Source organism: Carassius gibelio, chromosome B8, assembly GCF_023724105.1.
Source record: "Carassius gibelio isolate Cgi1373 ecotype wild population from Czech Republic chromosome B8, carGib1.2-hapl.c, whole genome shotgun sequence".
In the NCBI taxonomy this organism is placed as follows: domain Eukaryota; kingdom Metazoa; phylum Chordata; class Actinopteri; order Cypriniformes; family Cyprinidae; genus Carassius; species Carassius gibelio.
The window spans coordinates 16,801,240-16,815,576 of record NC_068403.1 but is presented as its reverse complement, the minus strand read 5'-3'; the positions used below and the strand labels follow the sequence as shown (position 1 = coordinate 16,815,576).

The following is a 14,337-nucleotide window of genomic DNA, read 5'->3' as shown; positions in this document are numbered from 1 at the left end:
CATTCATCACTTACCCCTATGTTGTTCCAAACCCTAAAAGCTCTGTTCGTCTTAGGAACACAATTTAAGATATTTTGGATGAAAACCTGAACGTTGATGGAGTGACACGGAGGAGACAGTTGACAAAGAAATAATTGAATAAAGTTGTTATTTTTGTTTTCTTATCTTACAAAAAAGTGTTCCTGTCGCTTCATATAACCCAGATTGCACTTCTGATTGCAGTGGAGTATTCTGACAACAATATCTCATAGCTTTTATGGACCTTTGACACTGTTATTTAGTCTATGGGACAATCTCAGGCCTGCAGGTTTTCATCCAAAAAATCTTAAATTGTGTTCCGAAGATGAACAGAGCTTTTACAGGTTTGGTATGACATGGGGAACAAAGATTAATGAGAAAATTTTTATTTTATTTTATTTTATTAAGCTTTTTTAAGGAGATAACTAAAGATGATCATAACTGCACTGTTAGACCTTACCGTTTTTTTTTTTTTTACAGTAAAATACTGGCAACACTGTTGCCAGCTAGTTGCTGTAATGAATCTTTAACAGTGACTAACTGGCAACAGTGTTGCCAGTATTTTACTGTAACTGAACCATTACAGTGACTAAATGGCAACAGTGTTGCCAGTTATATACTGTAAATAAAGAATTAAAGAGAATAACTGGCAGGAGTGTTGGCAGTTATTTACTGTAATTACACGAAACCACTCAGTATAATACTGCATATAAATTTACTGTATATAATATTTGTGTAACACCAGAATGACAATATTTTATTTATTTTTTTCTTTAAAAGAGAATGCATATAAAATGTTCATACAAATATATTTTATTCATTTGGGAAAAACAAATACATAACATGAAATATATTGCAAAATTTAACAAATCAGAACATGTACTAAAATGAAAATAAAACACACACAAAAACAACCACATTATCTATAGAATTGGCTAAATAAAATCTTACAACATCAGTAAAAATTATAAACAAAATACAAGTATTCTTATTTCCTTAACAATATAATAACAAAAGTAAAATAAATAAACAACAATGCCAGTGTATGTTAGTAACTTAATTAATCAAGCATATTTTCAATAAAAGCAAATTAATGAAATTAATATTTTCAAAAAAATTGTAACCAAATAGAAATAATGTTTTCTTCCTTTTCAATATTACACACACACGTAAAATATGTAGTGACAAAATATAATACTCAGTCACCATTGACCCACATGTTGTTCCAAACCTGTAATAATTCAACAAAAATTTAATTACCAGTTTATGTCTTTGTAATGAAAGTCTTAAGAAATACTTCTTTTGCTTACTTAATCAGATGTTTTCTATTTAAATTCTCTATAGCTCTGCAAAAATGTATGGTCATGTGGATTCACATTTTGAACCTTTCTTTTAACTGTAGACCCAGTTTTGCGGCAAAAAAGAAAAAAAATAATTAAATACCTGTATTATGAGAACCAAATACAACAACAAATACATATTGGCAAAAAAGATATTCCTTAATTAAAACCATGATTGGACATAACAATTTTTAGCACTTACCTTTGAATAAGCTCAAGTGTGGCACTGGCTGACTCCTGGTACCCACTATTTAAAAAATAAAAGCAACCAAAAAGCACAGAGAGTGCTGCAGCATAATCCAGCTTCTTTTCAATGCAATGTTTCACTTTCCCCTCAATGCTGACCATCCACTTAGATAAGGTTAGAAGTTTATCTCCTGAAAAATGAAAAGTCACTCTAAAAACTGCAAAGAACATATAGGTTGTTTACTATATATTTATGCTTACCATGATGAGCCTTGGTGTGGCTGGTAGGGTTTGTTCAGTCTCTATTGAAGTTTCCTTGAAAACAACATAATTTTTTTTTTTTTAATAAAAAGATTACTCAGCAAAAGCGAAGCAATGTTCCCTTTAAAAGGGTTTATTTTAATAGTTTTATTTAATAATTTAAATAAAATTAGTGCATTAAAGGGAGTGAGCAAACTTTTCTACCATCTCATATGAATTTGCAAGTGGAAGCACAGCTCTGAAAAATTACAAGCCACAAATACACACCCTAGGACCTGACAGTGGAGGTTCGCCTGTGGATGCCTATGTATAACTTTATCTTGTTTTTGTGACTGCCTGTGATTTCTGTGCATATGAGACCTAAACTAGGAGAATTTCTTAAATGTACAAGGGCACTTCTGCATTCCACAGGCATATTGAAAATTTGCTCTTTGTTGGTGTTTTTATATGTGCATAAAAAACACTAAGCTGGTGGAAAGACACATTGCACAGTTTGCATCTGTACATTGTGGCAAATGTTGACTAACCAATTAAATGAATAAATAAAAAATTACTAAATAAATAAACAATCTGAGTTGGTACATTTTTGATCAATTCAATATTTTGCAACAGGGATGTCACTCAAAGTTTTGAGGAGAGGCTCAAAACTCAGCTAACCATATAGCATTCTGGAAACAAGGGAACTCCAAGAACAAATAATAACGACAAAATAATTTAACTTCACATAAAGTATTCTAGAAACCACACTTATATTTGAACAGTTTACTTACTCCTTGTGTAAGGTTCCATTTTAAGGCTTAAAACGTGAAAACGTCACAACTGGTTGACTAACGATGCAGGCTGAAAAGTAAACAAACGAATTGACCACCAGGCTGCCCCAAAGAGGCAACACCTTCACTTTTAGGATAAGGCAGTCAGTGCGTGTGTATGTGTGTGTTAATGCATATTGCATAAATCCTTGGTTTCTGCCTGAATATGTGTACACTTCACAATATAATGTGACGTAATGCACTCGAGTAGTGTCGGAGGACAGTAATTTACTGATTAATGTTACAGTTGGTACCTGTAATGGGTACATAGAGTAATTTTCTGTAATTTATTATTTGAGCTGCATAAATTCTTAAAGATGCACCTCATATTACAGTAAGATATTGTTCCCAGAAGATACAGCAAAACACTGGCTATTTTACAGTTATTTACCCTAGAAAATACAGCAAGGGTTAACAGTGTGAAGTCAATTACATACGCAGAATTATATCTGAAAGTTTTTTGTGTGTGTGTGTGTGTGTGTGTGTTTGTGTGTGTGTGTGTATGTGTGTTCCTCACTAACATTTGGATATTAAAATGTAATAAAAGGACAGCAATTAAATTCTGTTAACACTTTCTCTGACAAGTGTATGCAGTGGGACCTGTTTTCCAGTTATACCCCTTTTCTGTATAGTCACATATCATAAAGTCAGCATGCAATAAAAATTGACCCATTTATAAAATGCATATTAAAGATATTACAAAAAAAACCTATAATGTCATGTCATAGCATTAATGTCATAACAAACGTTATCTTCCTGGTGAAATGACAGACCTCTCTGGTGACATATGCTGGATTTCTCCAATCATTTAGTCTGCTTAAACCCCAGCCCTTACTTACAATTACCTGCAGGCTGGCATTCAGATCTGTCTCCATTCAATCTGACGGATGGAACCAAGTCTCAGCCATACTTTTTATTTTTATGTTTTTACTTTTTTGATTAACTGCTACACAGGCTACGTTATAATACACGAGAAAAGATCTGTCGCCACTTCTGTTTCAGTTACAGTTATGAACGAAACATTTAACAAAACAGCAACACTATAATATACATAAAAAGTAACAACTTCTAATGAATTTACTAAATGTATGAGCTGACATTTACGAAAAATATCTGTGTTCTGAGCACACAGTTCAAGCCTTCAAATCAAATATATTTTCATATATACTTCTTATATACTTGACTCTTCTATGTCACTGTTTTATTGTATTTACAGCTTATGAAACATGATGAAATAGAAATCATAACAAATATTTTACACCGTTTTGAACTTAGCATTTGAAATCAAAATGCAAAAACACTTCTAGTGAAAACCTTTATTTGTGTAAATAATTGGCCACTTGACTCGAATGGTACTGAAAGTCTGTGTGACAAGTAGCCCCTGTCTCCCCTGGGAAATAATTATCAGGAAATGGACTGACATTCAAATGGAGGAACATGATGTTTACAGGCTCCACCCAATGCAACACAATACATTTACAACACATTCACTGCCTTTGTGTTTGAAAGACTCTAAGAGAGGGTGAGCATTTTAATTTCTCAACCATTTCATATTCATTGAATTTGTCACTTGTACAGGTGCTTAAGCACAATTGCTATGGCCATTTCTGTTCGATCATGAAATTGGACCTCACATAGAGAGAAAGACCCAATCAATAAACAAAGCATTGCTCAGATGCTTTACTTGAGTGGTGAATCAGTTACACCCACATTAACACAAAATAGAGGTGCGGGCAGCGGTGTGGGCAGACACCTTCAGGCACGCAGTGCAATCTGAGATGTGACTTTAAGAGAGCTATTATACCCCAGAGCTTTACATTGGGACTGCAGTCTTTCCCCTTCCCATCTAAACAAGCTCTGCATTTAAGGGAAGAATATATTTTTCTAATGAAAACTAAAAAAAAGAGTTAATAGAGGGAAAAGCACACTCTGGAAAAATGTACATGTTTAAAACTTATTTGCTGTTTAGAAATATGATAGACCACAATTGCATTTTATATGTATAAATAATAACTATAATTAATATAACAAATATAATTCATATAGGCTTTAATATATACTTTTTTCCACATATACCACCATTCAAAAGTCTGGGGTTGGTAATTTTAAAAAGGTCCCTTATGCTATATTTATTTAATCAGAAATACTGTAAAACAGTAACATTTGAAATATTACAATTTAAAACAGCTGTTTTTAAAATAACATTTTTTAATTTTAATATTGTATTTTGTTTGTCTAATTAATTAGCAAAGTCTTCAGTTTCATGATCCTTCAGAAATCATTCTAATATGCTCAAGAAACATGTCTTATTATATTGAAAACAGCTGTGCTGCTGAATGTTTTTGTGGAAACTGTGATACTATTTTTTTCAGGATTCTTTGATGAGCAGAAAGTTTAAAAGAACATTATTTATTTGAAATAGAAATCTCTTGTAACCATGTTTTTACTGTTACTTTTGATCAATTGAATGCATCCTTTCTCAATGAAATTATTCATTTCTTTTAAAATAAAAAATTGTTCTGACCCCAAACCTTTGAGTGTACATCAAATCCAGTTACCATTTTTAATGTTGTTGCAGCATGTCATGCTGGCTGTATTTGCTATGTACATGGTATACATAATTTTATTGTTGCTTTTCTCAGGCTAGTTTCTAGTTTTTATTACCGTAGCACTGAAACACACACAGAGATGAGCTCACACTCTGCAGTGATATAAAACTCAATTATTCTGCACCAGATCCTCTTTCCCTTGTTAGTGGATTCTCAGGGAATTGTTTGACAAGGGTCGCTTTCCCTTGAGGAAACAGTTGTTATTCTCCAGCAGGAACCAGTTGCTCAAGTCTCTCCATACAGTGCACAGTATGTGGGATATGAATTGAAGTGAATTGCCACTTCTGGTGTTGACCCTAATTCTGAGCTATTACATTAACAAAGGGAACTAAAACCCTCCTTCACAAAGCCGTTCCATTAGTGAATGAGCAAAAGTATTCATAAACAAACACGTGAATGGTTCACAGTCGGGCCATTCAAAACAACAGGCATGGACTATATGGTAAACAGCCATCAAGCTGCAAATATTTGACTATTTGTTAAAATTCTGGTTATTCTGCAAAGGCTGTCTGAGTTTATGTAAATATATAAATAAAAATGACAGAAGTGAAAATTGAGTTATAGATTACATGAACTAGTGAATATAATTATCCAATTAAACTAATTCCTTCATAATTTAGTGCTGGACAACAATTGATCATGATTTATCGCTTCCAAAATAACAATTTTTGTTTATATGATATATGTATGTGTGCTGTGTATATTTATTATGTATATATAACACACATACAGTTGGCCTATGTATTTTTAAAATATATGCATTTACATGTATATATTTCTATTCATATAATTTATATTATCTATAAACATATTTAATATATAAATATAACATATTTTCCTAAATATGTTAATGTATGTGTGTGTATTCATATATAAATATACAGAGCACACGCACATAATATTATATACACAAAAACTTTTATTTTGGATGCAATTAATCACAATTAATCGTTGCCTAAAAAGGCATTCTCTTATATAAAAAAAGGGAAGAAAGAAATGCTAGAAATAGTTATTTGATTACAATTCCTAAACTTAATGATGGAAGTGTAAAATAATTTCACATTTTTCATAAACTGTAAATGATTGCCGTTATCAGAGCCAGGCAAATAAATACATCCTTTAATACATGATATTGTGGCATAGTTGTGGAAAAGCTAGCATATAGATATATAATGAAGTCAAATAAACATTGTTGGATGAAATGTAGTCTCTTTGCAGCTGATAAGAGAACAAACATTGCATTGTGTTTTGACTTAAAACCTACTTGCTTCAGTCCACAGCTTTTTACTCTGCCCTGAAATGTCAACAACCTCAAGCCCCAAAACGTTAAGTGCTCTACCTGTTCTGCGGACATTTCTTCTTCTCTGCACTAAACACACTCTGTAGCATCTCCAAATAAGCACAGATAGCAAAACTGAGATAATATTGTGTATATTTCTGCTTTAGTTGGTGAATCCACATGGTGACATTCAGCAAGAATTATGTGCCATTCCATATGTATACCGCAAGAGGTCGCTCTTCAGCTACCCACGTGACGCGCCTCCAAACAACCGCCAAATTGCTTGCTTTGCTGTGTGTGCAAAGCTCTACATTTCATTCAGTCAACACAAAATAGTCAGAGGTCTCATTTTAGCATGTTCTAATACATACAAAACCTTCCATGAGCTGCTCAACGAGGTCTTGTTTAACCAAACTGGAAGTTTCAGCGCTTGAATGTTTGTGAGAAAATGTTCTCACTAGTTTATGTATCTGCACGGTGTGTGGCACCCTGGGAAATGGGGTTATAAAATAGATGACAATCCAATAATGATAGGCAGTAAGAACAGTAAATATTTACAGTAGTTGATTAGTGTTAATTTGCAGGTACAGTTAGAGACAATCAATCACAGGACAGTCACAGAGAATGCTACAAAATAAACAGCGATTGAGTAAGAGTTTTGAGAAAGTGTTTGCACTGTTCAAACTGTTTTCTTTCGGGAAGTAAATGACCTGTATTAAGTGTACCTGTGTTACCTCTTATTGAAATTGTTATATTTAAAGGTCATCCTTACATAGAGCAGTAGCGCTCACTTGTAACATTATGATGGCTTCCCTGTAATGCAAACGGGGTTAACTGTGTGTCCAGAGGGAGTGTGTTTCAGTCATGTATGTAAGCATTTGTGGCTTTAGCATGCTCAGGCAGGATCACGCTGTACAAAGCCCTCTTCAGCACTCTGAAGTCTTTGTCTTTCTGCCAAAAAAGAAATAGGAGAAACAGATCTGTGGAAAGAAAAGGCCCAATGCATAAAGGATGGGAACTGACAGCATAACTGCATGTATGGGCAAGATGGGGGAATGACTGTATCTCAGGTGGGCAAAACACTCTGAAAAATGCAGTCAGGTGAGATTTTAGATTAGGGCAAGGGGAGGGGCTGTCGACAGGTGCTGACTCCTAGAGAGGAAACAAAAGACAGAGCAAGACTTGTTTGTGGATTCTAAAATGATCCAGGGAAGGAAAGGTGGGATAGTGAAGTTTTAAAAGGATTTTCAGTTCTATTGGTTTTAAATCTAGTATTTAGCGTTTTTTATTCTTCATTACAAATCATATTTCCAGCATAATAGTTTGAGTAAGAAGTTTAAGTGAAAAATAAATAATATGAATAATATTTTGAAGTATCTTAGTATTTGGTTTGTTTTTGCTTTAGTGACAGAAGCACTTAAGCTGTATGAAGATTTTCTCCAGTATGGTTTAACATGATCTAAAGACCATGTTGAACAGATCAGTCACAAATTTGATTTAATTCATATAGTTAATCTTACATATTTGTATTTCTCTTGAATTGCAGCATTTAAAATATTTTTAAAATCCTAAACTGTTCTGTTTAGTTTTAAATCGCAGATTAAAATTGCATATCAAAATATACAGTAACATTCAAGGAAAGGAGTCTCTTCAGAATCCTGAAGGAAAAAAAGAGAGAGATTTAAAAAAAAAACTGTTTTCCACATTGATAATGATAAGAAATATTTCTTATGCAGCAAATCAGCATGTAAAACTGATTTCTGACGGATCGTGTGACACTGAAGACTGGAGTAATGACTGCAAAAAAAAAAAAAAATTGCCATTTCATCACAGGAATAAATTACATGTAGAAAGCGTTTATTGTATATTTTTATTAAATACCTTGATTTTACTGTGCTTTTGATCAAATGAAAGCAGCTTTGATGAGCATTATAGAGACTTTTTTTCAAAAACATTAAGATATAAAAATACAATTATACAAAATACATTATTAAAAATGTAGTATTTTTTACAAAATATATTATACAAGAAAAAATAACCCATCCCCATGCTTTGAACAGCATATTGTCTTTTTAATAAGATTTAATTGCATCCTATATTATATTTTTCAAAACGTATGTCTAAACTTGTGTTCAGATACTCTTACAGTCTATCTATTTGTAAATGTTTGTAAATGTCTAGTAAAGAAATAGTCAATGCAAATTTTAAGTTGGTAATGCCAGGAAATGTGTTTCTCAAGAACAGTGATAATATAACAAGGAAAGCATTCATGTCTCTGCCCGGCTGCCCTGGCATGTTGATACTTGGAGAGGAGGGTAGATCCACATTACCACCTGAATGTTTTATTTTGAGCTGTCCGTCTCCTGAGGTAATTCAATATGACCACATGTACTGTAAGTCCCTGTAATACACACCTTTGAACATCTCATCCATGATTGGTTTATATATGTAATGATCCGTTTCATTATACATTTTTAAACTAATATAATATACCTTTTTTATTTTGCTTATTTTATGTGCATTTTGATTTTAACTATCCTTTTAGCCCATGTTGGGGGTGTTATGGTGGGGTGGGGGGTGAAAGACAGCTTCCCGAATTGTCCCCTCCCATCAGGCACCTGTGGTGGTAGGTCACCTCATGCAGACAAAAGCAGAGGGAGGGGCTGGCCTTCAAACAGCCAATAAGAAGCCAGAGAGCCATGATCATGGAAAGCGCAGAGCACTTGAGCTCAGTGACAATTCAAATCTGAGTGAGGATCGATTCTGCCGCTCACAACTCAGTCTGTTTAGGAGCATTGCATTAGAAAACCCTGAAGATCAGGAATGGCGGTCACTAATTTGCACTACATCACTCGGATGAGCAGTGGCTTCAAAGTGTACATATTGGAAGGTAATTATTACATTTTATATGTTTAAACTAAGAATAACATTATGTATGCATGCTATCTGCATTGTTTATTTTAATTCCAGTCTAAACCAAAAATTACATTGTGTGCATTCACATTTTAAAACAATAATCATTATGCACAATGTAGCATGAATATGCATCATACAACTGGAATTTATACTGTCTAGTCTTTTGAAATTGTGTTTTTTATGATGTTAGACATGTTTATTTATTCATGTTGCTTATTTTTATTAAAAAAATATATATAAGTGTAAACAATCCAAAAATCGATCTATAAATATTTGAAAGGATTTAAAATATGAAAAGAGGCTGAGAAACCCCTTTAACTAGTGGCAAAATTATGATGCTCTTATTTTGAAGGTTAGGTGAGTAGAGTTTAGATGAAGATGTGCTTGATGTGTGTTTTAGACTGCAAATGAAAGAGATAAGAAAAAGGATGTGGGTCTGTTTTTTTGTCTTTAATCTCCCCATGAAAAATATCCCTCCCTGAGGCACTATAAATCAGTCATCAGTCAAGGTTTAAGGTGTGGTTTACACCCAATCCCCCATCCTCTGTCATGCAGAGTCAACCTGCCTTGTCACAGTCCACTGCTTAGGAGATCTGTGAGTGTGTGTAAGTGGAAGAGGCTTCTGCCAACAATGCCCCCTCATCGCCCAAGCCATTTGAGCATATAGTAAACGCTAAAATACCACAGATGTTAATCAGCGATCAAATCAACACTGGTCCTGACCAGTCTAATATGCTGTTGATTTGATGTCCACAGCCCATGATCTTGTTTTTACACCTTTCTAAAAGTAAAAAAAAAAGTTGTAGTAGATGTTCAAGTATAAAATCTTACATTGATTTTGGTATATGACTCATTAGAGGTGACTTACTGTGAAGTCACTGTAAGTCACTATAAGTTGCAGATCTCTAACCTTTTTCAAGAGTGAATCATGTTGTGATGTTGTGAAATCTCTCATTTCATAACAGTAGATATTAGGGGGCAATAGCAGTTTTTAAGGCAATGTTAATGTGTCACACAATGCAATGGACTTTTTGGACTAATGGACTAATTCTGGTTCAAAACCTTGTAAGTTAAAAATGTGACAAAAGAGAGAGAGAGAGAGAGAGAGAGAGGAATATTTTTTATGTTGGTGGAAGTCTTTTTTTATTATTTCTATAATTGTTACATTCTGTGTCTTTTTTAATATTCACTGTTCATCATTTTACAAAAAAAAAAAAAAAATCCAGCACAACTTTTCATTTTGAGACAACAAAAACCTATTGACCTATTAATGAGCTTTAAATCCATTGTCAGTTGAAGCATGTAGCAGACTGTGAACCGTGAGATCCTTGCATGACACTGTTTGTGATATTAGCATGTGAATGGTGATGTGTATTTCAGTTTGGATTAGTCTGTTACTATCATTATTTTGGGTAAACATGCTGTGAGCCACATGCCTTAACCCACAAAGCCTGTTTTGCCCCTCAGAGCAGTACGAACAACAAGTGATATCCTCATTTGTTCGCTGATGTCGTTTTTTTGGCTCGTATGTTCTCCAAATTTGAATGACATTTACCGTTAGCGGTGAATCAGCTGGGTAGTTCTACAGTAATGCTCACAGAGCCAGTTGATCTTGCTCTGCCACTTAACGGAGTTTACATTTAACGGTGGCCCAACAACGTTTTTTCCCACAATTAAGATACACACGCGGTGATGCAATTCCAAGGATTAAGAGTCAGTTGTTTACTTGTTTGCCACACCTTTTCACAAGTAAGGGAATCGGTGACTGGCAATGACCGTGTGAGCACCCTGCAGCGATGTCATTCATCTTATCTGAAGTCACATGGGCATGTGTTCATCTTTTCACAGGACAGCCCAATCTGAGAAGTGAAGACAGATTTCGCCACATGACAAGCGAAAGGGTGCGGATGCGTCCTGCACATCCCATGAAGCACAAACACAGTTCAGAGAGAGGACGGACACTTGAAGAGAGGTAATGGACCATGTACAATCAGTCATGGAACCAATACCCAGGAGAATAATACAGACCAAGTCGAATTTTTTGCTAATTCTTTTTTTCTGTTTCAGAAGAGAGAGGGCCCTCAGCAAGAGCCTGGCCAACAGAGCCCGAAGATCATCTGGGTTCAGTATCCCTGAAAGCCCCACATCCACATCCACATGGAGCCCAACAGCCAGCCCCACTCACCTGATCCCCAGCCCAGTGTACTCCACCCCAGTCATGGACGAGCCTCTGGCTCTAATCAAAAAACCACGCTCAGAACCAGAGAAAACAGAGAGCCAAAATAAAACCACAACTGTCAGACAAATACAGGTGATTACTACTTTTAAATCAACTGAGTTTATGGCATCCTTTAAATTAAAATCCAATGCTCATTAATGAATATTTAGTAGCAGTAGTAGTTGTTGTTGTTTTGTGTAATTAATCCTTTTAAATAAAAATGAAGTAACATGAATGATTGAAAAACAATCCAGTGCTGGGCAAAATATGGACCAACCCAGCGATTGGGTTGTTTTCAACCAATAGTTAGGATGAATTTTTAACCCAACCGCTAGGTCAGAACAACCCAATCGCTGGGTTTGTCCATATTTTTCCCAGCAGGAATCACGTATAAATTGATTTTTAGATGTTTTTAAATAACATCATAATTTAACTAATATTTAATTATACGATCACTATATGTACAAATCAATATCTTAATAATCATTAATAAACATTATATGTGAAATAATATAATAAAATACCATTTTATTATAATTATTCATAAACACACCTAATTACAAAATATTTATATTTGTTAATTCATGAACATTTACAAAAATAACCATATGTAATATTAAATATGAACTATAATATTTGTAAAAAAAAAAAGATATAAATGTTCTTATATATGAAATAGAAGTGTTTAGAGCATGTAAACATAATCCGTGGAATAATACAACAAAGTCTGTGAATATTTCCAGACATTAGCCAAACAGTGTTCTTGCTGCAGTTTTTAAAGTTGGATGATAATACATAATTAAAAGACCAATTTGTGGCTGTTCCATCCTCAGCAATATGTGCTGACTGAACACCTTCAGTGTATCATACCATCCTCCTCTTAGAGTCTATCCTGAGGCCACTGCAGTCTTCATCCTCACTCACTATCTATGAGACACAACAGAATGCAGAAAGGCACTTTTGTGTTCCTGAGAGAGTGGCTCTTTAGAGTGCGGACAGGCCTCTGCCTGTCTCAGATATGCAATCCAGCCGGATTCAGGGAGAAAATGTGAGCAATGGGTGGAGGAATGTTGTCAACAAGTCTCAACACACCAGTGCTGTTGTTGACCTGCTAGTGGCATCAGGGCTAAGAGTGAAATAGTCTAGAACCACCAACCACAAACATAACTGACCATCTTGTCCTGTCAGTTTCCTATTTTTCATCAGTTTTATTAATAAGCCATTCCAAAACTGCATTATAGATGGATGGATGGATGGATGGATGGGGGGAAAAAAGTACTGCGACAAAGATTTGCTGACCTTTGTTGTCTTTTTCAGATACGGCCTTCTGTCATCACCTGTGTTTCCTCTGCAACAAGGTCAACAAAAAAAGACTGCTGCAATCACCCCACTGGTAAGAAGTAAAAAGCTGCACAAGCGCTTGGTGCTCCTCCTTTAACATGTCTGTGCAGATCAGAACGAATAGTTTTTGAACATCATCATCTGAATCTGTCTCTCTACAGGTGTTACCCAGCACAGTTATGACCACGTTGAAGAGCATTTCCAGAGGAGCCTCGGGATGAACTACCACAGAGCCGCCTCCATCAGCGTGTCTGTAGATGACCACTTTGCCAAAGCACTGGGAGATAAATGGCTCCAGCTCAAAGCTTCATCCTCCTCCTGCCATTCATCCTCTTCCTCGTCTTCTTCATCTCCACCCAGCAGTCCGACCTTCATCCACTCGCCCGGCTACAGCCAGAGTCCCAAAAGAGCTCGCAAAGATTCAGTCAGCCCTACCACGACCACACCAAACCTTTGGTCTGATAAATGAAGAAGAGAGCAGAATTAAGTGTAGATATGCCCAAATGGACTCAAGATGCGTGTGTAGGCCCATGTATTTCTGCTGTAAAAAGCCAAAGGGAGATCAATTGATGTGTTGTAAAAGTTGTCATGAGCACATGAGGAATTGTTAAAAGGGAGATTTTCCAAGTCTGACCTTTTTCGGATCATTTCATGGTAGCTAAGCATCGTTGGAGGTGGCTTTTGTCATTGGTTTTGTGGGTGCCACTGGTTTTTATGTGTTGACTGTGATTGCACTGATTATTACTAGTAACATTTCATTGTCTGTTGTAAGCTTTCCTCTGATAATACGTGCATATTTATATTAGACAGTGTACCAGGATCTTGTAACCTAAAAGGAGCACTGAGCAAAACAGACCAAAAATTACTAGGTCAGAAAGTTTCATGTTTTAATTGAGAAGAAATGCTTGAAAAAAGAAAAAGATGAGGGTAACTGTTTTGCATCTCTGTATGGGCTACTGCTGTTCATTTCAATCCGTGTGTAAATTTCAAACTTCAACTTTCAAATTGTACATATTTCAACTTTCAAATTGTACATATTTGTAATAAACAATTTTTTTTAAACAAACACTTTGGGTAAAATTGGATAAAAATATAACAATATATTAGTAAAAATATTTACAGTGCATGTCTTGTTGTGAACAAATAATCCGGATACATGTTCAAACGTGGGGACACAAAAGCAAGGACACAAAATATAAAATATTTTGAATAAATATTGATGATAAGAAATATTTCTTGAGCACCAGATCAGTATATTAGAATGATTTCTGAAGCATTATGTGTCACTGAAGACTGGAGTAATGATGCTAAAAATTCAGCTTTGTGTCACAAGATTAAATGTCTTTTTCAAAGTGTTTTC

The 14,337-nt window shown here is 34.8% G+C and overlaps 1 protein-coding gene and 1 long non-coding RNA gene across 2 annotated transcripts; one reads left to right on the top strand and one right to left on the bottom strand.

Annotated features, from left to right (window-relative positions):
* Positions 1-931: 931 nt before the first annotated feature.
* Positions 932-1,690, bottom strand: LOC127963118 (uncharacterized). Its single transcript, XR_008154737.1, has 3 exons — positions 1,561-1,690; positions 1,329-1,414; positions 932-1,249 (listed from the first exon to the last, which is right to left on the bottom strand). It is a non-coding gene; the product is annotated as an uncharacterized LOC127963118 (long non-coding RNA).
* Positions 1,691-9,225: 7,535 nt separating this feature from the next.
* Positions 9,226-14,043, top strand: LOC127963853 (transcription cofactor vestigial-like protein 4). Its single transcript, XM_052563933.1, has 5 exons — positions 9,226-9,392; positions 11,267-11,390; positions 11,486-11,729; positions 12,954-13,029; positions 13,139-14,043. The coding sequence occupies exons 1-5, from the start codon at positions 9,326-9,328 to the stop codon at positions 13,444-13,446; spliced, it is 819 nt and encodes a 272-aa protein (XP_052419893.1). The 5' UTR covers positions 9,226-9,325; the 3' UTR covers positions 13,447-14,043.
* The last annotated feature ends 294 nt before the right edge of the window (positions 14,044-14,337 follow it).

Bases quoted from the DNA above. Each gene is read 5' to 3' on its own strand.
- LOC127963853 (XM_052563933.1), top strand. From the start codon at position 9,326: ATGGCGGTCACTAATTTGCACTACATCACTCGGATGAGCAGTGGCTTC. The intron at 11,730-12,953 runs GTGATTACTACT...TGTCTTTTTCAG, and splicing joins CAACTGTCAGACAAATACAG to ATACGGCCTTCTGTCATCAC. The intron at 13,030-13,138 runs GTAAGAAGTAAA...GTCTCTCTACAG, and splicing joins CTGCTGCAATCACCCCACTG to GTGTTACCCAGCACAGTTAT.